The 25,576-nt window shown below is 48.1% G+C and overlaps 1 protein-coding gene across 2 annotated transcripts in view; it reads right to left on the bottom strand.

The window, feature by feature from the left end:
• Positions 1-24,190, bottom strand: part of KIAA1614 (KIAA1614 ortholog) — a 59,185-nt gene extending 34,995 nt beyond the window's left edge. The window contains exons 1-5 of one of the 2 annotated variants that reach the window (XM_036756371.1): positions 24,106-24,190; positions 19,691-20,644; positions 18,059-18,122; positions 7,817-7,966; positions 3,280-4,937 (exon numbers count right to left, since the gene is read on the bottom strand). In XM_036756371.1, the coding sequence (XP_036612266.1) occupies positions 3,280-4,937; positions 7,817-7,966; positions 18,059-18,122; positions 19,691-20,627 (2,809 nt within the window). In that variant the 5' untranslated portion in view covers positions 20,628-20,644; positions 24,106-24,190. Of the gene's footprint in view, positions 1-3,279; positions 4,938-7,816; positions 7,967-18,058; positions 18,123-19,690; positions 20,664-24,105 lie in introns of those variants that run through there. The other variant, XM_036756372.1, reaches the window with a different exon arrangement.
• Between the last annotated feature and the right edge of the window lie 1,386 nt (positions 24,191-25,576).

The following is a 25,576-nucleotide window of genomic DNA, read 5'->3' as shown; positions in this document are numbered from 1 at the left end:
TCTTGAGATGATATGGCTCATTTGGATCTCACACCAAGATTTCTGCGGACTTGTTTTCCTTTCCCTTCCCTTTTGGCTTTTTACTATAACAGCTAATCATATTCTGCCAGGTTTTACAACTGAGTTTGCATTCTAAACTGGTGTTGCCTTTGGATGATCTCTCTGCTTGGTCGCAAGGTCAGGCGTCTCCTGGCTAAGTCAGTTTTGGGGGCTGAATTGAGCCCGTTGTGGGAACCATTTTACACCAGCACTTTTTTGGTCAATATCTTTGCCTTATCCATTTGTCACTTTTCACTGTTTACCACTCACTTGAATAGGTCATGTCGCTGTGGCTGGAACTGTCCAAAGCATCTTCCTATCTTTAGATGTTCTATTTTGGTGCGAATTTTTGTCTTTGTTCTAACTAGCTGATGGTTTGGCTGGAAGGGATAAATTTCAGACTGGAAGTAATAAATAATATGAACCGCTGGTTCCATCACCCATGCTCTGTTTTTTCTGATTAAGAAGAAACTATAATTTCGCTTAGTCAATTCAGGCTTGTGAAGACTCCCACAGAGGAGAGCACCCAATCAGTGCAATGGCCTGTCAGATCCAGAAATCTAAGCAGCACCAACCAGAATCTACATCTCTCAGGGAAACCTCAAACCAGATGCCCTCAGTCAATTAATAAGTATTTATTAAGCGATCACTATGTGCCAAGAACTGTGTCAAGCATTGGGCATACAAAGAAAGACAAAAATCCAGTCCCTGACCTCAAGGAGCTCACCTTCTAAAGGAGGAGACAACTACAAACAATACATAAACAGTTATGTACACACAAGATGTATGGTATAAATGCGTGGTAATCTCGGGGGGACGGCACTATCATTAAGGGCCACCAGGAAAAGCTTCCTGAGAAGGTGGGACTTAAGCTGAGATTGGAAGGAAGCCAGGGAAGCTAGGAAGCTTTGGGAAATGGGAAAGAGAAAACTGGACACAGTCCCTGAGAAACAACCTCCTAGCCGAGCAGAGACGAGAGGCTGTTTCTTGCGGGTGCAGGTGCGCATGTTGCCCTCGTGTTTTATACTGGATAAAGACATGACAAGGCGTCAGCGCCCTATCCAAAGCTAAAGAGGTCTGGATATCTCTCTCTGCCTCCCCCTGCCGCCATTATTACATTGATGAGTCTTTGTCCATCCTCGCAGTTATCTCTGCACCAAGGGCACTGCGAGCACCGGGTACATTTGGACATGAATCTTGAACCCTGAGGTACTTGATGGTCTTTGTGTAGGGTGTGAGCAGGGGCACCACCTTTGATCTTGGCTTCCCGGCATCAGTGTCCATGCTGTGGGGATCTGGTTCAGATTTAGCTACAGTACCAAGGACTTGGGGCCAAGGCTACAAACACTTGAAACGGTAAGCCACATTAACAACCTTTCCCCACTGACACTCCTCATCAAACCTCCCTGGAGGAGGACCCAGGACTGAGTGAAGTCTTAGTACAGCTCTCACTGTGATTTCTATTTGTCACTCACTCCCTGGTTTATGGTGCCTTCAATAAGTGATTTCATTTCCCTCTGATACTGCCCATTCTGATGAGGGTCCAGAGATCTGTAGTTGATAAAGCACTTTAGAACATTGCTGGCCAAATGATGGATCAGAATGTTTTCATTTCTGACTTCGTATTTCTAGCACCTACCACAGTGCCTTGTACATAGCAGACGCTTAATAAATGCTTGTTTATTAAATTCTAACATAGGATCATAGTTCTAGAGCCAGAAGGGCCCTTCAAGGGCATCCAGTTCAACCCCATCTTTTTCATTTGATAGTTGGGGAAACTTGCAGATTGGATTTATAAAGGGAGATACAACATAGCATAGCTGTGCTTTTTTTTTTGTCCTAAGTGAATGGGTTGCATGTGTTCAGGGTTGTGATGGTAAACATTTAACAATCAGCTTTCTGGAGGAGGGGAAAATATGCTTCGCACACTTTTAAGTTTAATCTGCATTATTAACATATTCCTATCACTTTCTTAAGTCCAAACAATCAACAAAACAATAAATTAAGCCCTGATTTGTAGTTATTGTTGATTTCTGAGTTGTAAATGCTGATCCTGGGCAATTTGACAATCATCTCTCCTGGGCATGTTGGAGCTGGCTTCCTTCAGCAGAGGAGACTGACTTAAGTGACTTCAACAACCACAGAACTCATTGCCTTTCTAGATGCCTCAGTTTCCCCAGCAGGAACCTGGAGTCACGTTCTCTTTCCCCACTATATCTTCCACATCTAGTGCCAAGCAGCTGTTCAGAGGCAGGTTCAGGTCTTCTGGTGCCAAGTTCTGTATTCTGCCCACCCCACTGCTCTCCCCTCCCTCTATGACACCTTTTGCTTGCCTCTGAGGGGCCTGAGAGGCTCTCCCAGTTAAGACTCCAAGACAATGGAATGAGAAGAGGAAACCAGAGTGTTCTGGTTTCTAGCTCCAGAGGCTGTAAATAAAACTCAGTGACTCCCCCGACTTTGGGAGCTGTGACTCTTAACCCTTTGAGTGATCAACATCCCTCAATAGAGTCACATACAACACATGGCATAATAGGAAAAGCCAAGGACAAAGGCTGGGTTCTCATCCTGACTCTGCCAGGACCTGGTTACCTGACTTCAGGTACTTTCCGTCTGGGCTTTAGGTTCCTCATCCACAAAAATCCATAGAAAGTGAATTAAAAGATCTCCAAGATTCCCTCCAATTCTAAAAAAAAGGATCATAGTTCTAGGGCTGGAAGGGCCCTTCAAGGGCATTTAGTTCAACTCCCTCCCCCTCACTTGACAGTTTAAGAAACTGAGGCCCAGACAGAGGATCACAAGATCAAAGATCTATACATGGAAGAGGCCCCAGAGGTCACCCAGTCACAGCAGATCTATCCCGCTGATCCCAGATGGATAGCTGGGGCCATCTTGTACAACTTCCCTATATTTACAGATGAGTAAACTGAGGCCCATAGCTATGAAGTGACTCGCCCAAAGTCATGTGGGCAGCAAGTGGCAGAACTGGGATTAGAACTCAGACCCCATGACTCCAAGTTGAGTGCTTTAGGTTTCACACACTAGGTCTTTAAAAAATAGAAATGAATTAAAATTAATTTTGGTTCAAGACTTTTCTGAAGACTTTTGTGTGAGACCTCTGGTCTCCTTAGAGTGATATGTTAGGGTATAAAGAAGCCAATCTGGGACTCATCCCTTCAGCTAGGGTTATTTTTCCAGGGCTACTTGGCCAAGCAGATGTTTATAGATAGGAATCTCTCTTACCATCTCTGCTTTTCCCAGCGGATGATTCTGGTTCCCGGCTGGCTGGGCCCTTCTCCCTCTGACTTTCTCTTACACCTCTTCTCTGGATATTGAGTTGCTCCCGAGGCCCAATGCTGTTGAAGTCACTGGTGGACGGGACCAGCAGATGGTGCTTAATCCTGGGGGGGCTGAGCTGGTTTTCTACTAGAGTTACCCCTCCCAACCCCGAATCATTCTCTGTTAGGGAAAGCTGGTGAGCATCTGTTGGGTCCCTTTGGTTGTCTGGCCCAATGGTCCGGGCCAACACAGCCTTCCTATAAGGCACAGGTGAGGGTGCTCTCTTCACAGTCGGGGGAGTAGGAACCCAAGTCCCTAGTGTGAAGGGTTGAGCTGGCTTCTTGGCTTGCTGTGGGGAGCCATGACTGGATCTTCTTGCTGGGCTTACATGATTGGGAGGCTGGGGGTGGGAGGCTGCAGCGCTTTTGAGGAGTTCTTGGCTCCCTGAAATCTGGGCTTCCACCCCTGGCACAGACAGTGCCAGTGGCTGAGAAGAGGCCATGGTGTTCAGTGCCCCACATGGAGCTTGAGTATCTTCTGTGTGAGTCCATTTATAGTTCTGTCTGGCAATGGCTAGTGGAGGTGGCACTACTGTACTCTGGTCCTCTGTAGAAATACCTTCAGCCTCAGGGACAGAGAGCTTAGGACCATGGTCTTCTTTGGGAAGCGAGGATCCCTCAGGGGCACTTCTAGCCTCTTCGAATCTACCCCCCACCTCTACTTGGTTGTCCCAGGCCTGGGTACCCTCCACTTTCTCCATTTCAGGTTCCCTGCCTCGTTTCTGTGTTCCTCCAGCCCTCCGGCCCCTTGGGTGGGCCGGATGGCCACTTCCTCGGGCTCTGCCCCTGTTTCTGCGGTGAGGGGTTCCAGCCTCCTCGCTATCTGTCCTGCAGCTGTCTGAGGTATCTGTGCTGTCCAAGGCAGAGTCCACCTCATCGGGGAAAGTGACCTCTCCAATGTACGTCTCTCGAATGTGCTCTGTGTGGAGACGCTGTCGGGATGGGAGGATCCAGATGGGGGAGGCCAGACCTCGGGAGGCAGAAGACTCTGCATAAGGAATACCCTGACATTCTTTCACAGTCCAAGCATCCTCTCCCTCCTGACTATGGCTCCTACCTGGGGGCATCTTCCTCTCCATAGGACATAGGTCTAGATCTCGAGGCACCCCCTGAATGTAGGAGCCACATGTATGACATGTCCCCTCAGCATTAAGTTCTGGCACCTTTCCAGGCAGGCTCCTCCTGCCCAGCCCCCCTGTACTTCCTTTGTTTGGTGGGCCCCAACAGGCCTCAACCCCTTGAGTCTCTCGGGCGTGGAAGTCACCATTGATGTAGTTGGAGAGGTCAGGCTTAGAGACCAGGGGTCCTTGACCCAGGGACCGAAGCACAGAGTCCAAAGCCCTCTTCTGAGGCTGTTGCAACCTCTCCCGATATCGAACCTCAGCATCTTGGGCAGACTCATCTTCGAAGCGGACTCTGGATGGGGAAGGGCCTCGTTTCCTCCTCTGGCCACAGCTGGACTCCCCACTAGAAGAGTCACTCAGACTCCCACCATAGGGGGCATCTCCATCTCTGGAGGCAAGGGTCACCCTGGGGTTCTGGCCTGTACCACTATTAGCATCCCTGGATTAGAGACAAAAGCAAAGAGGAGATTAGGGCCACAAGGCAGGCGATGGAGGAAACAGGAGGGCAGACTACCAGAGTCACAAGCTAGCTCCCCCTCTACCTGGCACATCACAGCAATCAACTGTATTGGGGATCGTCGAAGAGTTTGGCTTTTGTTTCCTTTGATTAATTCAGTGTATTTCATTGAGTCTTACTAGGTGCTAAGCCCCAGGCCCAAACCCCTATTAGGTGCTAAACGTTGCTTTCCTTAGTAAAGCAGATCAAAAGGACCTGGGCTTGCAGCATTCTTGTTGTTGGGCTAGTGCTGGATTTTTATCCCCACAACAGCTGCTAGCTGGATTGTTGTTACATAGATATACTTATGAGAGTGGGTTTGGGGTCCACAAAGTGACACCGTTTATGTATTGTTGAGGGGGTCACAGGAAACCAAGCGACTTTACCAAACCATAAAGCCTGACCCTCCAACTGAAATTAGACAAAATTAAAGTAATTCTGGCTCAAAGCGACTTAATCTGAAACGTCGTGACGCTGATCATAGGATCATGGATATAAAGCCAGGAGGGACGTTAAAGATCATCTAGTCCACCCCTTTCTCATAATATAGTTGAAACTGTGGCCTGGAGAGATAAAGTTACTTGCCAGTGATGATGTGTTAAGTGACAGAGTTAGAATCTGAACCCAGCACCCAAAGGAGACTTTAGCGGCTCCCACCTTCCACCATCATTAAGAGGATCAAGCACAAACTCCTTAGCCCGGCATTCAAGACCCTCCGCAATCTGACTCCAATCTATTTTTCCAGCCCCAATATACGGACTCTGTTCCATCCAGAATGAGGTATATACTGACTCCCAAACATGTCGTGTGCATTCCCATCTCCCCTCTCATTCTTATATCACCCCTCCCCCCGATCTGATTCCACTGAAAAAAGCTGGAGAGGGAGTCATTGGTACAATTCTATCACACGCTGCATCTGGATGATTGCCCAGAAACGGAAAGGAGAGACAACCTGGGTGTTTGCGCCTGTGCACATGTGTGCACGTGTTAGAAAAGGGGGCAGATAAACATGTCAATATATAACCTACAGTGTTGGGGGAGCCCCTCCTCCCCCTCGATTTGGATGCGTGCAGATAGCTTTAGTAATGCCCGATTCAATTCAGTTCAGTTAAGCAAACATTAGGTGCCTATTATGTGTACTGGCACTAATACTTGGTGTTCACATCTCTAGATACTTTCTGGTTCACAAAGCACTTTCCTACCTGTGAGGTGGATAAATTACACATTTTTATCTCTATTTTCCAGATGGGGAAATTGGGGTTCAGAGAGACAGTGAAGTTCTCAGCAAGGCACCGTGTGAATTTACACAGCTGCCTTAGACCATGCTGGTTATATCCTGACTATCATCATAGTAGGCATGGCGCTTCCAAGGAACGTCTGACCCCATCACCCCTTACTTTATATTATAGTGATAGAACAAAAATTCAACCCAACACATCCAGTGTGCTTGAAGAGCTGTGTGGTAGGAAACCCGGGATGAGTAAAAGCCCTGGAGACACTCATGCTCTAACAGGGAAGATGAGGCACATAGGCAAGTACAGGGCTTTGATCCAAAGCCCAGGAGCATCACTAGAGGCACAAAAGGAAGGTTAAGGAGGCAACCTCCCATTCATTTCAAGGGGAGCCTTTGACATCCAAGGAGTAGGGCTAAAAAGGGGGAGGGTATATCTGAGGACACCTCCTCTTCTGTCTCCATCCCAGGACAGTGATGGAAACAGTCTTCCCTCTTCCAGCGCTGCACCCTAAAGACCATCTTGAACTACCCAGGACCTCAGTCAATTTAGCAAAACAAAGATCAGAATCTGAGACTGTTCTTCAGGGAAGGTAAGCAGATCTCTCTACCCAGCCAAGTCAACATATTAACAAGTGTTTTTAAAATTACCTCCTATGTACCAGGCGCTGCACTAAGTAAGCCCTGAACCCTTCTCCAGGGATCCCCTAAGGCTGGCCAGGGAAAAGGAATCAGCTTAGGCTCTGGGCCATCCAGAGGTCCTGAAGGATTTCAATAAACAGCAATCTTATTTTCCACCTTTCCTGGTTATGTATCTGATAGAAAAAGGAAAAGGACTGGATACCGGAGGTGCTCAGTGAATCCTTGCCGAGTGTGGCTCAGCATCCCTAATGATTTTATGAAAAGTTTCAGGGAAGAACTGAAAAGGTGTGGGCTTTTTGTGAAAAATCCTCTAGGAGGAGGGTCCTTTCTAGGGCAGAGTCAGAAAGAGTTTAGGAGGAGTCTCTAGATGGTTGGATGGTTCCCTCTCAAGAAGGCCTGAAAGGAGTAGGGAGATATCAATATGGCAGAGTAGAAAGAACTATGGCCCTGAAGTCATAAGGCCAGGCCTGAATCCTGGCCTGGCCTCTTATTACCTGTGCAACCTTGGGCAAGTCACTTAAGCTTGGTTCCTCAACTGTATAATGAATGGATTAACATGGAAGGGGCCTTCCACCTCTAAATCTATGGCCCTGCGATGTATTCGTTGGTCAGGAGGAAAAAAAAGTTCAGATGATCTCATTTAAGTTGTGAGCCAAATACATACATCCCTATCAATGTCCTGGTTGTGTGTGTGTGCTTGTGCTGAGAAAAGACCGTGTGTTAGTGGTGCATAGGATGGGATGACTAGAATGATGTACATGGGAGCGACAGGTCACGCAGGCTACTGATGGTTTCCATGTGTATGTGAGATAAAAAGAGAGAGACACCCAGAGAAGGCAGCTGACCAGAGGCTGCCTCAGCAATGGCTCCCCATTCATCTTCCCTGCCCACCCCCCCTCCCTGCCTTGGGTACACCCAAGATCTGGCACCCACATCTCTACCTACTCACCTGCCAGGGAGCCGGGGGACCACAGCGGGAATGATGTCGTGGTTGGCCCGGAGAGGGCTGGTCCTGGCCTTCATTCGAGCCTGTTGTAGGAGCTGCTTGGCTTGCTCATGTCTGGGGCTCAGCAGCAGCTCCTGGCTGGGAACAAAGGCCCTATAGCCCAGGCGGGCAAGGCAGGCAGGCAAGCCCGCCAGGAGGGGGGTCGGGGAGAGGGATTAGAGAAAAATAACAAGGATTAGAAGCGGTTTAACAATGACAAGGTCCTGGCTGGGCAGCCTGGCCCTCATGTTTCCTGAGCTGCTGCGCTCCTTGGAGCCCACACTAGAGGGCATACCATATCTAAGGTACTAAGAACAGGGTCACTCGGGAAAGGGATGGTAGAGAAGACTCCTATTCAGACACGGGTTTGACCGGATGACCTCTGAGATTCCTTCCAACTCTGCGAATTGGGACGGCTCATCATTATCTGCTTAGGGCCAGACCCAGAACCCCTGATAATTTTCAATCAATCGTTAAATATTTATTAAGCACCTACTATGTAGACATTCACTCTCCTTTAGCTATACTGACTCCCTAGTGAAGGAGAAAGATGCTGGAAATGCTTGTGGCTGTGCCCCTTTCACTGACCTGGAACCCCCCCTTACCCCCATGCTTCCTGGGGGTTCTTTGTGATGGCAAGTGACTTCAGAGTCCCTGTGCCCAGGCCTTGGCTCTGCCAAATGACCTCTGCCTTTCCCAGACACTTGAGAGTAAGAGGGAGGGCAGTCCTGAAAAGTCTGGAGAGATCACTGGACAGAGCACATGACAGATTTCTAATTTTTTCCATCTTTGCTCCGTGAGGTCATACTACATTAACAGTCCTGGGTTGGGCTCACCCTTACCAGGAAGGGAAATAAAAGACTTATAAGTAATAATAAAATAAATCAATAAAATTATACTAATTATATATAAATTAAATTTAATTAATAAAATTATATTAAATAATATAAAATAATCAAATTAATTAATTAAATAATAATAAAACAATTAAATACAACAAACATTTAGGCATCTGCTATATGGCAGGTATTGTTCTAGGCACCAGGAACATAGAGAAATCCCAAATGGCAGAAACAACCCAGACTTTCACAGACCGAGTCTATCTAAGAGCCCAGGTGTCTGTGTCCCAAGTCTGTCTTAGACAGAAGAGGAGAAAGTACCAAGATGGTTCCCTAGGAAGTGCTGAGCACACAAAGTGAGGGCATTAGTGCATAATGAAGAGTCAGGAAGCCCTGGCAAGCTCTGCCCAGGCTGGGGCATTTTGTTTGGAAAGGCCCCAAGGGGGCCTTTCCAGCCATGGCATCTCCATGCATCTCCGCCTGCCTGCCAGCCTCCATCTCAGACTCAGAATTCAAGCTCCCCATTGGAGGGCATTTCCTTTTCTCCCCCTTGGTCTCGGGCCCACCCCTGCTATTTCCCAGTCATCTCTGCATACCCAGCCCCTCACACTCAATGCTTTTAACTCCAGCTCTAAGAGCAGCAATCAAAACGAGACTGGAAAGGGGGCATCCACCATTTGCCCTCTGGCTCCTGTCTCTGTTCCCTCTGACTTCTCTGTCCAAAACACTCTTCCCTGGTCTCCAACTCCCCTTTATGGGTGGTCTCCCTTTATTAGAATGAGAGCTTTTCTGAGGGCAAGGTCGGCCATCCTGTTCCTACTTGTATATAGTAAATGCCTAAGAAAGCCTTTTTAATCACCCTATCCATTCCTACTTGTACATAGTAAATGCCTAAGAAAGCCTTTTTTATTCACCCTATCCAGTCACAGACCGAACCAGGAGACCAAGGTTCTGTTCCCAGCACTGTTACTATTTCCTGGTGCTGTGATCTTGGAAAAGTCATTTCAATTCTCAGAGGTCCAGTTTTCTTCCTTTTAAAATGGGGATATCTCCTGCCCCTGCCCAGGGTTGTTTTGAGGACCAAATATGATAATGCAGAGGATGGTGCTTTAGAAATAGTAGACCATATTGTAAATGTACGGTATTTCTATTATTCTGCGAGCTCACAGAGGGGGGAAAGAGGCAGGTTTCAGTCAAGCGACAGCTTCTGGGCCTATGGCTCTGCTCCTGTCAATACATGCTCTGCGGGGGAGCGGGGGGGTGCCTTCTAGGCAGGCAGGCTTTTAATTGGGAGACTGGCAGCGGTGGTGGAGATTGTGTGGGTGTGAAAATGAAAGCCCCAGGTCTGCCGCCAGCACTGATGCCTGCTGCAGGAGCCTGCCCAGTCCCTCCTCCCTCCTCAGCTTTTTCTCCTCCACGCCAATCGGCTTCTCCAATAGCTCTGCCAAGGACAGCTGTGTTCCCTGGGAGACTAACTCTGACAGTGGAGATAATCAGCCGGCCAGCCCAAGGAGATGCCCCCATCAAGCTCCCCAGAGCCCAGATGAGCCACCCTGCCGTCTGGGGGTGTTCATCACAAAGACCGCTGGTGACGACACGGGGCCTTGGTGCACCCTGATCCTACGGGGCCTTGGCAGCCAGCTCCGCTTTGCTGAGCCTCCCGCCTGCCCTCCTTTGTAATCACCATTCTACCCCTGCCACTGGCAACACCACGGCTGTGCCTTTCATCGGCTGTGGACAAAGCCAGTCTCTCAATTGATTAGGAGAGCATTTTCCCCCTTTTTTCTAGGGAGCCTGGAGGCAAGTCAGAATGACAAGCCTGAAAAAATCGTCCTTGAGAAAAGCAGCCAAAGTAAAAGGGGGAGTCAGTAATACTACCCGGGGAACCAGGTGTCAGCCACCTTTAAAAAGCAGCGTGCCAAGCTGGGGAGCCTGTCCTTGGGGCGTGCTCGGTGCCAGGAGGGAGGGTGCTGTCCATGTGCTTGATCGCTAGAGGGGAAAGACAGAGGCTGGCAGTGACTGTGAAAGTGAGTGAGTGTGTGTGTGTGAGTTGTGTGTATGTGTGTGTGTATGTGGTGTGTATATGTTTGTGTGTATGTGTGTATGTGTGTGGTGTGTATATGTGTGTATGTGTAATGTGTATATGTGTGTGTATGTGTGATGTCTATGTGCATGTAGGGGAATGGAATGACAATGGTCGGCTCTCATGCTCCCTGGTGTTCATCCTTCTTACATCTAGACATGGATGGGGCTTCAGAGGCCGTACAACTTTCTCATTTTACAGAGAAGGAAACTGAGGCCCAGAGAGGTGAAGTCTTATGCCCAAGGTCACAGAAGTAGTAAGCATCAAAGGCAGGATTTGAACCCAGGTCCTCTGACTCCAGGGCCAATACTCTCCATTATACTTAGTCATGGCAGATAAGGTTCAAGCCATAGCATCAAAGAGAGCCACCTAGTAACATGGTCCAATACAGCATCCACCTCCTCCCATGAACTAGATGCTCGGTCTCCTGACTTGGAGCCCCTTCTCTGGCTATCCCCCGCACCTAGAATGCTCTTCTGTCTCATCTCTGCTTCTTGGCTTCTTTTGGGTTCCAGCTAAAATCCCACCTTCTCCAGGAAGCCTTTTCCAACCCCTCTTTAATTCCAGTGCCTTCCGTCTATTGATTATTTCCTATTTATCCTGTATATAGCTTGTTTGTACATATTTGCTTGCTGTCTCTCTCATTAGGTTGTAAATACCTTGAGGGCAGGGGCTGTCTTTGGCATCTTTCTATAACCCCAGTGCTTAGCACTGCACCTGGCACACAGTTGGTACTTAATAAATGTTTACTGTCTGACTCCCCACAGAGACATAGTTCCATCCGTATTCTGGGGTACACACCTCTGCAGGAGTCTTTCTAGTCTAAATCTAATCTTAATTTCTTTCAAATCAATTCAGTTACAAATATATAGAGCAAGGCGAGGTGGGGGAAGAGATACAAAATTAAATTAGACAAAGTCTTCGCCCTTTCAAGGAGAATGAATTTATCTTAAACATGGTTAGATATTTAAGGCCTCCAGGGATCACAACATACCCAGCTCCTTGGGTCTATGAGCTCCAGATCCCATAAGCCTCAAATCCTCTGAGAATAACTCTGGGCCCGCTCTTGCTCACTGGCTCTATCCCCTTCCCCCTTCTCCAACCACCTTAAGCTGCCTTACTAGGTCAAGTTTTCAGCCGGGGGCAGATTTCCTCCCCAGCCTCCAGGAGCCAGGACTGAACAATTTCATTCCTTAGCTTCAGAATTTTCCCAGAGTCAGGCAGGTCAGATCTCACATAGGAAAAAAACACCCAAACCAAACCAGACCTCAGGCCTTAGTGCCCTCCAAGAAGGGGGTGGACAGCATACTGGTCTGCTTGGGCAGCCGTTCTCCTCCTTCCAATGAAAATAATGAAAATAATCAGCTTAAACGACTACTTCAATGAACCTAGACTTTAACTCTCTCACTTCTGAGGGAAGAAGATTAAAGGGGAGAAGATTTAATACCTTCCAGATTTTCAACTACTACAGCATCCTGAAGGGAAAATATCATATTTCAGTAAATACTTTAGGCTTCTTGCTTAGCAGTTTCTAGTTCCTTGTGGTATAATGGAAACTTTAAGGGTCCCAGGAATAGAAGGCTCATGCATATAGCCCTGTATGCAGCCACCCATGTGGGAATGGAGGAAACATCTGCTGTATAAGGAATGGTTTTTCTGTATGTGAGATTTTTACTATTTATATGTGTGTGTTTACTATATTTACTATCTGCTACATAAGGAATGGTTTTTCTGTATTAGAGAATTTTACTATTTATATATTTATATTTTTACCATATATATTTATATATATTTGCTATATTTACTATTACCACGCTATTTACCAAATATGATGCTATATGTTAGGACAGCTACATGGCTCAGGAGATACAATACAGGTCCTGGAGTCAGGAAGATGAGTCTTTCTGAGTTCAAATCCGGCCTCAAACATGTACTAGCTGTGTGACCCTGAGCAAGTCACCTAACTCTGTTCGCTTCAATTTCTTCAACTGTAAAATCATCTGGAGAAGGAAATGGCAGATGGCCAAACCACTCCAGTATCACTGCCAAGAAAACCCCCAAACTCACAAGGAGTCACACAACTAAAACAACCCAACAATAACAAAAATGGCCAGTCCAGTTGTTCTTCGACACTCTGCCACCAGCACGTTTCTCTTTGCTTTTCTCCCCCTTCACCTCCTTCCCCAGCCAGGAGCCATCCCACAACCCATCCAGGTGAGTCAGGTGGAAGAAGGACCTGCCATCCTCAGGATGCCTTCCCCCCTTCCTGCTCCATTGTTCACATGGCTTAGATGGGATGGGAGGCTATCTGCCCTCCCAATGCTTCCTGAGATCTGCCAGATGTGACCATCTGCATCTTAGCCTCCTGGCACCGCTGTCTGATCGACTTACCTAACCTAAGGACACCTGGCCCTTGTCATCAGCCCAGGACTCTACTCCCAGGACTTCCAGGTCTTCCATCTGCCTTATAGGTGAACTTAACTTTGACGTGTTGTGTCCCTCTAATTACAACACGAGCTCCTTGAGAGTAGAAAAGGTTTCGATTTTTCTATTTACATACTTGGTGCTTGGCACACAGTAGGTATTTAATAAATGCTCTTTCATTTGGTCATTCAGGAAACTTGAACGGCTTGCTGTATACCATGGCAAATCCGAGTTCTCAGTCTGATTTTAACATCTTCCTTTCCAACCTTGTCTCCCACTACTTCCCAGGAAAGATCCTCTGCTTTGGTCAGACCATTTCTCCACGCCATCCCACAAACATAACACATTCCTGCATCGTGGCCTTTGGTTAATGCTGTTTGCTTTCTTGACTATCCTCCCTTTCAGTTCTCCTCCCATATTCCATAAGGCCCAGCTCAAAGCCCTTCTCCTCCATGAAGCTTTTCCTGACTACTCCAGCCCCTAATTATATTTGGTCCTGGAATCTTCATGCTGCTGTTTGGTATATTTCTGTCATTTTAAGAGTCTTAAAATTGGAAGCAATGATTTGGGTTCTGAACCAACGCAGGCCTAGGGTGGTCCAAGAGGGAGGTACAAACAAACAGCACATCAGAAGAATAAAGAAGAGAAGGAAAGGAAGGAAATAAATATGGTGGTTCTAGTCCAACCTCTCACTTTCACAGATTTCCCCCCACCCCGCAAGCCCCACCTACCAAACTGCTTATTTTACCCCCTCGACTGGGTCTTCCTCTCGCCACCACTATTTCCAAGCCATTGGCTTATCTTTGCCTCTTTCTTCTCCCATCACTCAAACCTCCAATCAGGTACCAAGTCCTATCCATTCTACCTCGCTAACATCTCCCCTATCTCCCCTCTCCTCCCTAGCACAGCCCCTCACTAACATGAGTCTGGACCATTGTGTCCTCCCTCCTAAGACATGTTGCCCCCTCTGTCCCCACTCCTTGTCTCCCCCATCCCAGCCCATACTTCCTGTCCCTGCCAAAATGATCTTCCTCAGACATGGATCTTGTCATGTTATTCTTCCGCTCACAGATCTTTGCTAAGCCCAGGATGTTGGGGTGGAGAACCTGATCCATGCTTCTAAAAAGGATCTGAGGAAAGATCAGGTTTCATGTTGAATGAAGGGGAGGGAGTGTCCTGGACAATGGAGACTAGCGATGTCAACCTCAGCCCTCAGCAGGAACCACAAGATGGTGATGAGGGGTGAGATCACCGCACAGCTGGAAAACTGGAAGCAGCTCCCAGATGTCTTCTCTGATCTCCAACCTGAGTGCCAGGATCACTGCAGGGACAGGTATAGTGCCTGCCATCCCGAAGGGGGTGGCTCTGGCTGCTGCTGTGCTGGCACCCCTCCCGGTAAACCAGACCTGGGCCCACATGCTCCTCTGGGACCCACAGGAGGGTCTACCAGCCTCTACGCCCCTCCCCCAAGGGGATATCAGCCCAGGCCCGCTAGACAGCCGTTAGCCACTCATCTGCTGAGATGTGGAGGGAGCTACTCCCTCTTTCCACATCTCAGTAAACAGATCTGGCAGCTTCAGACCCCAGAGAGATTCTCCGTCTACGCCAACGTAGCTCTGAGGTGTCTAGCATGGAACAACTCTTAAGTTCACCACGGGAAACACGTCAGCCCTGGAACTGACTCACCCTTGGGCTGAGGGTGACCTAATTTTGAAATAGCTACTTTTAAACTGGAAACTATACCTGGGCTCAGACTCTCCCTTCCTCCCCACCGCCCAGGTTATAGCACGCTTGGGCCGAAACCCTGCTCTGGGAAGGGGGCGACAAGGGCTTGAGATGCTTTTCTATTTTTCTGGGCAATCAGCTCAAACCATCAATCGTTCAATTAATAAGCATTTATTTAGAGCCTACTAGGTGCCAGGCACGGGGCCAAGTGCTGGTGATGAGAAGGGACGTGCTCTTCCGGTAACCAGGGCCTAACCCAGGACCATAGATTTAATCGTGAGAGGAGACTTAGAGGATCTTCAACCTCTTCAACTGAAGAAAACTGATGCCCAAAGAGAATAGCCCAAATAGCGTCAGAGGCAGGATTTGAACCCAGATCCAGTGACCCTAAAGTGAGCTTTCTTCCCACTGTACCGCACTTCCTTACCTGGGCGGCAAGAAGTTGGCGACTACTAGAGGCAGCTAGGGGAAGACCTGAGTTCAAATCTGGTTTCAAACGCTTACTAACTGTGTGATCTTGGGCAAGTCATTTAACCCGTCTGCCTCAGTTTCCTCAATTGTAAAATAGGGATAATAATAGCATCTGCATCCCCGGGTTGTTGTGAGGATCAAATGAGATATTTTTAAAGCACTTAGCCCAGTGCTTGGCACACAGTAGGTGCTTAATAAATGCTTGTTTCCTTCCTTCTTTCCTAAGGCCATCAGGAGGACAAAGGATCACTTTCCCAAAATCAGTGTTTCTTGCTTCACCAAAATACCCTAACTCTGATAGAAGCGGGGCAGCCCAGAAGCGGAGCGGCGTAGAGCAGAGGCTGTTGGACCTGAGACTTGGGCCGTATGTGGGTTCACCGCCCTTATCATATTGTCTGAAATATGATAGACGCTTAACAAACGCGTGATGAGTCACTGATGGTTTGGCTGAATGACTGAAACCAAAAAGCCATTCATGGACCAACGTCTTCCTGAAGGAACATGCCTGCTGAGGTGCCCCAGGGATCCGTCCTTGACTGTGTCCTGGGCAAAATTTTTGGCAAAGCCTCTTTGTCTTTTTCTGTTCGCATAGTAGGTACCGAAATGTTGAACTGAATCGAATGAAGGTACAGACAGCATGCTCATCAAATGTATCAATGAAAGAGGTAACCAGAAAACCAGAATTGGGATCCCGAAAGATCTCGCTGGAGCTCTCTACTTGCTGTCCAAAAAATCAATTTCTCAAGTACAGGATGGGGAAGACACAGCTAAGCATCATTTCCCGTGAAAAATATTTGGGGGTTTTAGTGAAGCACAGCTCAGTATGAGTCAATGGTGTGCTATGGAAACCAAACAAACGTGTGTAACGAGGGACCATGTTACCAGAGGGAGGGTGTAATCCCATCGTACTTGCACAGGTGAAGTACTTTGTTCTGTTTTGGATATCTCAGAAAGTACGTTCATTTGCAGGAACGTGTCTCGAGAAAGGCATATTGACAAGACTAGGAACCGTGCTACGTGAAGGTTGGTTGATGGAAGCAGGGCTGTTTAGCCTAGAGAAGGGAAGGCTTTCTGGGGACATGACAAGAGAGCTGTCTTCCTGTATGTCAAGAGCTGTCGAAATGAAGATGGAGAAGACTTCTTTTTGCTTGGCTCTAGAGGGCAGATTTCAAGAAATTACTCTTAATGATTAGAGCTTCCCAAAAGTGGAATGGCCTGACTTACAATGAAATGAGCTCTCCCATGGAGAACTTCAGGTCTTTAAGCAGAGGCTGGGGGATTACTTAGGGATATTAAAGAGGATATTCTTGCCCGGAAATGGATTTAATGAGATAACTTCTGAAGTGAGACTCTATGAAACCCAAGGCCAGAGAGATAACAGCCTTGTTAAGTCATGTAGCTTGTAAATGGAAAAGCCAAGACTAGAACCCAGGACTGCTGAGTCCATGTTCAGTGATTCTTCCATTACATCACACTGCTATTGTCTTGTAGATGGGAAATGGATACCTACAGAAGTGAAATGGTTAGCTCAAAACTATACATACTCATAAAAGAGGTTATTCAGCTATAAGTCCAGACTGAGAATCCTGGCTCACAGAGTATGCTACAGCCAAGCTCCAACCCCTTTCTGAGAGCCATTGCACACTACAAATCATGGCTTGATGTATTATTTTATTTATTGTCTAGTCTTAAGAAAGTGATGGAGAAAATATTAATGAAGATTAAACCTAAAAGTGTGTCCTGCAGGACCAGGAGAACATTGTACACAGTGACAGCAACATGGTGCAATGAAGAACTGGGAATGACTTAGCTATTCTCAGCAATACAATGATCCGAGACAATATCAAAGGACTGATGATGAAAAATGCTATCCGCCTCCAGAGAAAGGACAGTTGGAGTCTGAATGCAGACTGAAGCATACCCTTCCTTCCCTCCTTCCTTCCTTCCGTCCTTCCTTCCTTTCCTTCTCTCTTTCTCCTTTCCTTCTTTCCTTTCCTTCTCTCTTCCTTCCTTCTTTCCTTCCTTCCTTCTTTCCTTCCTTCCTTCCTTCTTTACTTCCTTCCTTTCCTTCTCTCTTTCTCCCTTCCTTCCTTTCCTTCTTTCTTTCTTTTTTCTTTCTCTCCTTTTCTTGTTTTCTCTCACAAAATGACTAATATGGAAATGTTTTACATGATTGCACATGTATAACCCATATCAGACTGCTTACCATCTCAAGGAGGAGGAAGAGGAGGGAGGAAGGGATAGAATTTGGAACTCAAAACTTAAAAAAACAACAAATGTTAAAAATTGCTTTTACATGTAATTGGGGGGGGATAAAATAATATTTTTAAAAAGCATATACTGTGTTGGCTTCTGAGCAGTTTTGGAGAGCTGGTTGTTAAATATTTACCAGCACGCTCCCTGGCTTGCTCCCAATTAAGCACTCCCCTTGCCTGGCTAGCATTCCTCAGAGGTATAATCAGGCATTACCCCGGGCACCCAAGAGTAACTTGCTCCTTTTTGGTACTTTCAGGAGATAGTGATCAGCAGAGGTAGAAATTCTGCTCTGTGGCCTGGGATCACAGGACTTTGGCTTTCAGCCAAAGCAGCGCCCACTGTGACATGAGTTGGGGCAGGGGGCGGGGTAGCTAAGGACAAAAGAAAGAATGAGTTCTGAACTCTTACCTGCACCCATCGGAGTCCTGCAGGGATACTCCTGAGTCCCAATCTAGGTCTCCTCCTGACAGCTCTAGGACCCAGAACAAAGGAAGAGATCAGAGGCAACACCACAAAATCCAGGAGCCTAAGGGCCCCCTGGTCGCTGATCTGCTTGGAGCACGGAGCACATGACACATACCCTTCTGTGTGCCTACATCTTTCCAGCCAAACTCTCCTCACTGCTACCGGTGAGACAAGCTGGGAGCAGCCTCAGTTGCCACTTGGTGAAGGGAAGGAAGATGATGCTCTCAGAAACAATTACCTCCCTACAGAGAAAGTCAATGGGCTGCACTCACACGTTGCTCAGCCTGAGAAAGAGATTGCTTAGGGCAGAGACTCAGTACTAAGACATTGGGAGAAAAATCAGTTTTTACAGAGTTGTACTATGGTGTTTTGTAGCAACAATTCGGCTAGCAGCTGCTGTGGGGGTGAAAGACTAATACAAGCCCAACAACAAGAATGCTGCCAGCACAAATTCTTTTGATCTGCTTTACTAAGGAAAGTAGCATTAAGGGGTTAACAGTCTTACTTTAATCCCACATATACACACACACACACACACACACACATATATATATATATATATATATACACTCACTTAGTTCTGGAGGAAAAGCCAGCAACCTGAACTTCAGAGCAAATACGAACAAGTTACAAACATACACAATATAAACAGCCAGATCACAATTCATAGTTACCAAGAAACCATCAACATCTGGGTTGATGAGCCCAGAGTCCCACACCAACACTCCTCCTGTGGCTTAGAGCCTCAAGCAAACAACTCTGTTCTCTCTTTTTATACAGTCTTTGGACATCATCAAATGTCATCTGAGCCACCAGAACTTAGGCACATACTATTGGCTCTGGTCTTTGCAACTCTCCTTAGGACTCTGAGAGTTTCACGCCCACATCGGCTTAGCGCCTAGTAAATAGAGGTTTGGGCCTGGGGCTTTGCACCTAGTAAGGCTCAATCAAAGACTTAGCATTCTAAAACAGTAAAAAGTCCCAACTTAATCCATATTACAGGTTTTTCTAAAAATCTCAAAGACAGTTGACTTTCAGAGAAGATGGGACTGGCAGGAATGGGAAGGGGAGGAAGGGGAGAGGTAAGGAGGGCTTGCACTCCTTCCCCTGTGCCTGAGGAAACAAGGAAGCATGCAACAGGACACAGCAGGGGCTCCCCAAATGTTTTATGAGGCAGAGCTGCTTTCTATTTATCCAATACGCCAAAATCGATGAAGAAGTCTTGGCATGGGCTGCGGATTTCCACCAACTGCCAAATTTTCACAACAGCTTGAAGTTCGTGGATATTTCAAACAAGGAAAGGGCCATGGCAAAGCTTAGGAGGGGTCACTGGGGGCAGCTCTGCTGCTCCCCATTAATCAACCAGGTCAGGCTTTCTGGTTGTGTGGTCTGTTGCAGGGGACAGCACGATTACAGCAAATGGTGATAGTGGGGAACTAAGTGACAGATGTTTGGAGAGAAAACTCATCACCAAAAGATGGCAGGAAGAGAGTAAAGACAAAAGGCTTCTTGTCATAGCCTTCCTACATAGGAAAGCTGATCCCAGAGCAGGCCTTGCACCTCTACTGGACTCACCTGGAGTGGGTCCATCGTGGGCTCTGGCTGGGTGTCCTACTTGGTGGAGCTGAGAACAGCTGTGTTCAGACAGGCTTCTCCTCTCCTGCAGAAGAAGGCGGTTCCTCTCCACCCGGTCAGCCAAGGACAAGGAGTGGTTGCCACTCCTCAAACCATCCCAGCTGCCTGCTCTCCACAGCTGTCCCTGTAGGGTGGTCTCACAAACAGGATCTTTTTGCTGTAAGGCCAGAGGTGCCTCATCCAGGTCTCCCACTTGGATGTGATGTTTTGCAAGGGCTTCCGATTTCCCATTCTCCAGGGAAAGCATTTGAGCCAAGTCCCTGCAAGGCCCTGGGATCTCTGGCCTGTTCTGAGAAAAGGTCTGAATTGGACCTTCCTGGAAATAATTGGCTTCTTGCAATAGACTCAAGTCAGGAGGCCTCCATACCCCTTCTGGGAGCCTCTGGCTTTCCTCCCCTAAACTGAGCTGATTTGGAGACTGGGTGCTGTTGTGACTTGCAGGGAGGGTGTGCACTGTCCCCTGCTCCAGGTCATCACCACTGTCCAGCAACCTGTCTGTCAGGTAAGTTCTCATCGGAGCCTGGGGGGCCACCACACTGTCCTGAGAAGAAGCACCCTCAGCCACCGGCGTGGCCGCACCTGGCTTGGCCCGCCGGCTCTTGGCCTTCTTCAGGGAGGGTCGCTCTTGGGAGACAGTGCTAGCACTTCCAGCCTGCTTCCCGGACAACATCCTCTTCTCCTTTAGGGCTCTCACTTTACACTCCAGCACAGAGGGGCCCTGAGGCTGGCCTGCCCACACGCTAACAGGTTCGGAGGCCATTGCACCAGGTCCTCTGGCTTCCTGGGGCTGAAGTGGGGATCGATGAGGTTTTCGGCCGCCCTGCTCCTTCATGCCTTTTCCAGACCTCCTCCTCTCCACAGGTGAGGCTGCTTCCATGGAGTCTGGAGGAAAGGCTGCAGAGAGAGCAAGAATAACCACTGGGATTCAACACAAGCAGCATTAACCTTCTGAAGTTCACGCCTCACTGACAGCCAGCCCCAGGCTCACAGCCATTCCTTTTCCATGGAAATGCCCTGGGCAAATCACTTCACCTGTTTGCCTCAGTTTCTTCAACTATGAAATGGAGATAATTATAGCGCCTGCCTCCCAGGGCTGTTGTGAGGATCAAATGAGATAATATTGGCAAAGTGCTTAGCACAGTGCCTAGCACATAGTAGGCACTTAGCAAATATTTCCTTCCTTCCTTCCTTCCTTCCTTCCTTCCTTCCTTCCTTCCTTCCTTCCTTCCTTCCTTCCTTCCTTCCTTTCCTTCTTTCCTCTGTGTGAGCCTTGCTTAGCTGTGTTCCTGCATACCAGGGGATGATCTCAAAGAAAGTATCACACACAAGGGAATCTTCTAGACAATATGTGTGGAAAACACTTCAGAAAAAAAGGATAAACAAATTATTGTTTTCTTCCACTCCTAGCTTGTCTGTGTGTGTGTGTGTGTGTATGTGTGTGTACACGGGGGTGGTATAGTATTCCACAAAACTAGGACATTTTTCACTCTCTGCTTCATAGGATAGTTGTGAGATCAGTTTGTAAGCCTTAAAGTGTTACAGAAATATAATTATTTATGTAACAATAATTATTATTGAGCTTGAGTTCCATAGAATCCTCAAATCTTTTTCAAATGGACTACTAATGAAAAGGAATTATGGTATAGAAGAAATCATAATAACTCATGTTTATATATTGCTTTAAAGTGTGTAAATCACTCTTCTCATGAAAATCCTTTGAGGTAAGAAACACAATTATCACAATCCCCATTTTGCAGATGGAAAAACCTTTGAGAGGCTAAGGGACTTTCTGGTAAATATCTAAGTCAGAATTCAAACCCAGGCTTGCTGATTCTACATCTGGGATGCTATCCAATATCCCGTACTACTTTTTTTTCCATTAACAATCATTTATTTTCTCTCTGTCCCACCTAACCTCCCCTCACTTTGGAAAAAAAGAACAAAATCCTTGTAACTGATGCGCATAGTTGAACAAAATAAATTCCCACATTGGCCATCTACAAAAACGTATGTCTTATTCTGCACCTTGAGTCTGTTACCTCTCTGCCAGGAGGTGGGTCCCATCATTCATCGTTAGTCCTCTGGGTTCATGGCTAGTATTGTGTCAATCAGATTCTTAAGTCACAGAGTTGTTTGTTTTTATAACGATATTTACTAGAGTATAAATTGTGGTCCTGGTTCCATTTCCCTTCACTCTGCATCAGTTCATCTAAGTCTTCCCAGGTTTCTCTGAAACCATCCCCTTCATCATTTCTTTTGGCACAACATTATCCTATTATACTGTATTCATATTATCTTTCAGCGACAGAAAGTCCTGGATTTGAAGGACCTGTTGTCAAATCTTTCCCACTGAGACTTACAACATGTATGATCTTGGGCATCATAATCCCTCTGAGCCTCAGTATACTCATCTGTCAACTGAGGGTTTGTGATCCGATGCTAAGGACCTTCCTTCCCACTTCCAAATCTTATAATCCTATATTTAGCTGCCTCTCCCTATTCTGTACAAGGTCAGGTAATTTTTGGAAACCAAAGTGCAGGACTTGATAATTATGCCCATTAAAACTTGGTCTCGTTAGGCTTGGTCCATTGTTCTAGCCCGTTGTGATCTTTTGGGATCCTGAGTCTACTGTTTAACATTAAATACCCCTCCCACCTTTGTGTCATCTGCCATTTGACAAGCAGGCCGTCTATACTTTCATGCAAGTCACTGACAGAAATGTTGAACAGAACAGGGCTGAGGGCATAGACATTGAGGGCACAGTGGGTACAATAGCCGGTAAGTTGAGAACTAAGGACGTCGGTGGATGTGTTGAAAGCACAGTGAGGAAACAGCTGTGCCCACTGATGGCCCAATGAGGGTACAGATCATGCTGAGGAAACAAGCAAGGGTCCTCGAGGGCAGGGACTTTATTTATTTATTTTTTGCCTTATACCTCGCTCCAGGTTGACAGCAATCCCTCAATCTCATTCTTCGGGTCCAGTCCTTCAATCACTGCCAATCCTAACTAACTCTTTGGGTCTAGGAGTCCTTAACCTTGTTAGTGTCACGGACCCCTTTGGCAGTCCGGTGGGCCCCTTCTCAGAATCATGTTTTTAAATGCACAAAATAAAATACATAGGATTTCAAAGGAAACCGATTATATTGAAATAAGGATGTAGGGTTTTCCTCCATCCAATTCCACAGACCCTGTGAAATTTCTGAATCCTGGATAAGAACCTCAGCTCTAGCCCCTAAGTCTCCCTCTTATGCACTAATAGCGGGTGCTACATGGTGCTCTAAGCTTCCCTAAGCGGTTTATACATGCAGCCCATTTGGCCCTCACAACAACCTGTGAAGTTGAGACTAAAGGTACCATCACACCCATTTCTTGGCTTCAGAGAACAACAGTGCTCTGCACAAGTCACAGGGCTAACAAACAGTATAGACAAGATTTGCACTGGAGTCTTCCAACTCCATGTCCTCTGCTGATTAGATTAAAAAAAAAGAACTTCCTGATAGTGGAATCATTGGAATCAAGGTAGAAGGAAGGGAGGAAAGGAGGGAGGAAGGAAGGAAGGAAGGAAGGAAGGAAGGAAGGAAGGAAGGAAGGAAGGAAGGAAGGAAGGAAGGAAGGGAGGGACAGAGGGAGGGAAGGAGGGAGGAAGGACGGAAGGGAGGAAGGAAGGGAGGGAGGGAGGAAGGCAGGAAGGAAGGAAGGAGGGAAGGAGGGAGGGAAGGAAGGAAGGGAGAAAGGGAGGGAAGAAGGGAGGGAGGGAGGGAGGAAGGAAGGGAGGGAGGGAGGAAGGAAGGGAGGAAGGGAGGGAAGAAGGGAGGGAAGAAGGGAGGGAGGGAGGAAGGAAGGGAGGGAGGGAGGGAGGGAGGAAGGGAGGGAGGGAGAAAGGAAGGGAGGGAGGGAGGAAGGAAGGGAGGAAAGAAGGAAGGGAGGAAGGGAGGAAGGAAGGGAGGAAAGAAGGAAGGGAGGAAGGGAGGAAAGAAACAAAAGCTCCTACTAAGTGCCAGATACTGTGCTAAGAGCTTTACAACTATTATGTCATTTGATCCTCACCGCAGCCCTGAGAGGTGCTATCATTATCTCCATGTTGCAGCTGAGGAAACTGAGGCTGACAGTGATTAAGTGACTTGCCCAGGGTCACACAGCTAGGCTGTGAACCTGTGGGGCCTTTCTTTTTTTTTTTTAAGTAGCCCCTCTAGGGGCAGATTTAAGACCCCTTAATCCCCACCGGCCACATCATCACGGCAGCCTCCAGAGAGCCCCAGGACAGACCCTAGCTCACCTCCAAGGCTCAGTCCCCGACGCTCCCTCGGTCCAGTCCTGCACCCACCCTAAGCACGGACCTGCTTCAATACTCACTGACAGTTGCACCTCTACAGAGGGGCGGAGGAGGAGGAGACCTCTCGTCTCCCTTGTAAATCTACAAGAGTGAGGGGCCTGGAACTCCAGGCCTCAGTGTCTTTGGGAGTCCCCGAATCCAGTCATCTAAGGCTGGGTCCTGCAGGCATGCCCCCAGCTTCACTCCAGGAGCCTGGGGAGGGGGAGGGGAGCGGGGCCATGGTGGAGGGCACAGCTCAGCCCCTCTCTTGTGGGCTTTAGTCCGGCTTTTCAGCAGCAGCGGCAACAGCATGAGGAGGTTGCTCTGGCCCAGCTGGGCGGGGGAGGGTGGTCAGGGCTGTGGGGAGGGTGCTGGCCGAGAAGGAAATGCCATCCCCCGGTAGTTCATGGTTCCGTCCTTAGGGGAAGAGGCCAAGACCCCAATCTTTTCATGCTGCATTTCCAGCTATGGGGGAGGGGAGATGTCAAGGAGGAGGAGGGAGGGGCAAAGGCGCTCAGAAGAGGGGAAAGAGGTGAGGAAAGGGGAGAGGAGAAAGAGCATGGGAAAGGGGAGAAAAGGGGAGGGCGTGGGGAGGGGGAGATGAAGGGGCAGGGGCAGGGAACCTAGCAGATCTTAGACTCCCCAGGGTCGCCTTCAGGAAGTCCCCCCTTCCCCCCTCCCCAGCTGGGGCTTGGCTGAGCCTCCCCGGCCAGCTCTGTCTGCGGCGGGCTCCCAGAGCCAAGAGGCTTCGCCCCAGCGGCGGCGGCCGCACAAAGTTAGACTGAGAAACGTCAAAGGGGGCTGGGACACTGGGAGGGGCGGGGGAGAGAAAAATTATGAAAGGGCCCAAAGTTTGGGAAGGCTGGAGCTGCTGCTGCTGCTGGCTTCCGCACTCTGACTCGTCCTGGCCTCCCTCCTTCCCCCACTCCCCCTCTCTCTCCTTCTCCTCCCTTTCCCTCCCTCCCTTCCTCCCCTTTCTCTTTCCCTCCTTCCCCCACTCCCCCTCTCTCTCCTTCTCCTCCCTTTCCCTCCCTCCCTTCCTCCCCTTTCTCTTTCCCTCCTTCCCCCACTCACCCTCTCTCCCTCCTTCTCCTCCCTTTCCCTCCCTCTCTCTTCCTCCCTCTTCTCCCTCCTCCCTCTCTTTCCCTCCCCCCGCCCCCTCCTCCCTGCCCCCCCCCCCCCACTCTCCCGCCCTGACTGTTCCAGGGGCCATCATCTGCTTTCACACTTTGCACAGCTGGGTCCGAGTGCTCCCCAGAAGTAAGCGGAGAGTCACTGAAGTCGATGGCCGTGCTGGAGGCTGAACACACACACGCACATACCAGAGCATCCAACCAAAAACAGACCCCTCCCAGCGGGAACAGCAGACTATAAAAGGAAAGGCACATGTTTGGAGGGACCAAGGGGGGGGGGTCACTATGGATACCAAATCCTAACCATCATCATTCCCCATCCCCCATTCCATCCCTCTTCCTCCTCCTCTTCTTCCTCCTCCTTCTCCTCCTCCCCACT

This window comes from Trichosurus vulpecula, chromosome 4, assembly GCF_011100635.1.
Source record: "Trichosurus vulpecula isolate mTriVul1 chromosome 4, mTriVul1.pri, whole genome shotgun sequence".
Classification (NCBI taxonomy): domain Eukaryota; kingdom Metazoa; phylum Chordata; class Mammalia; order Diprotodontia; family Phalangeridae; genus Trichosurus; species Trichosurus vulpecula.
This window is presented reverse-complemented; position numbering and strand designations above follow the sequence as displayed.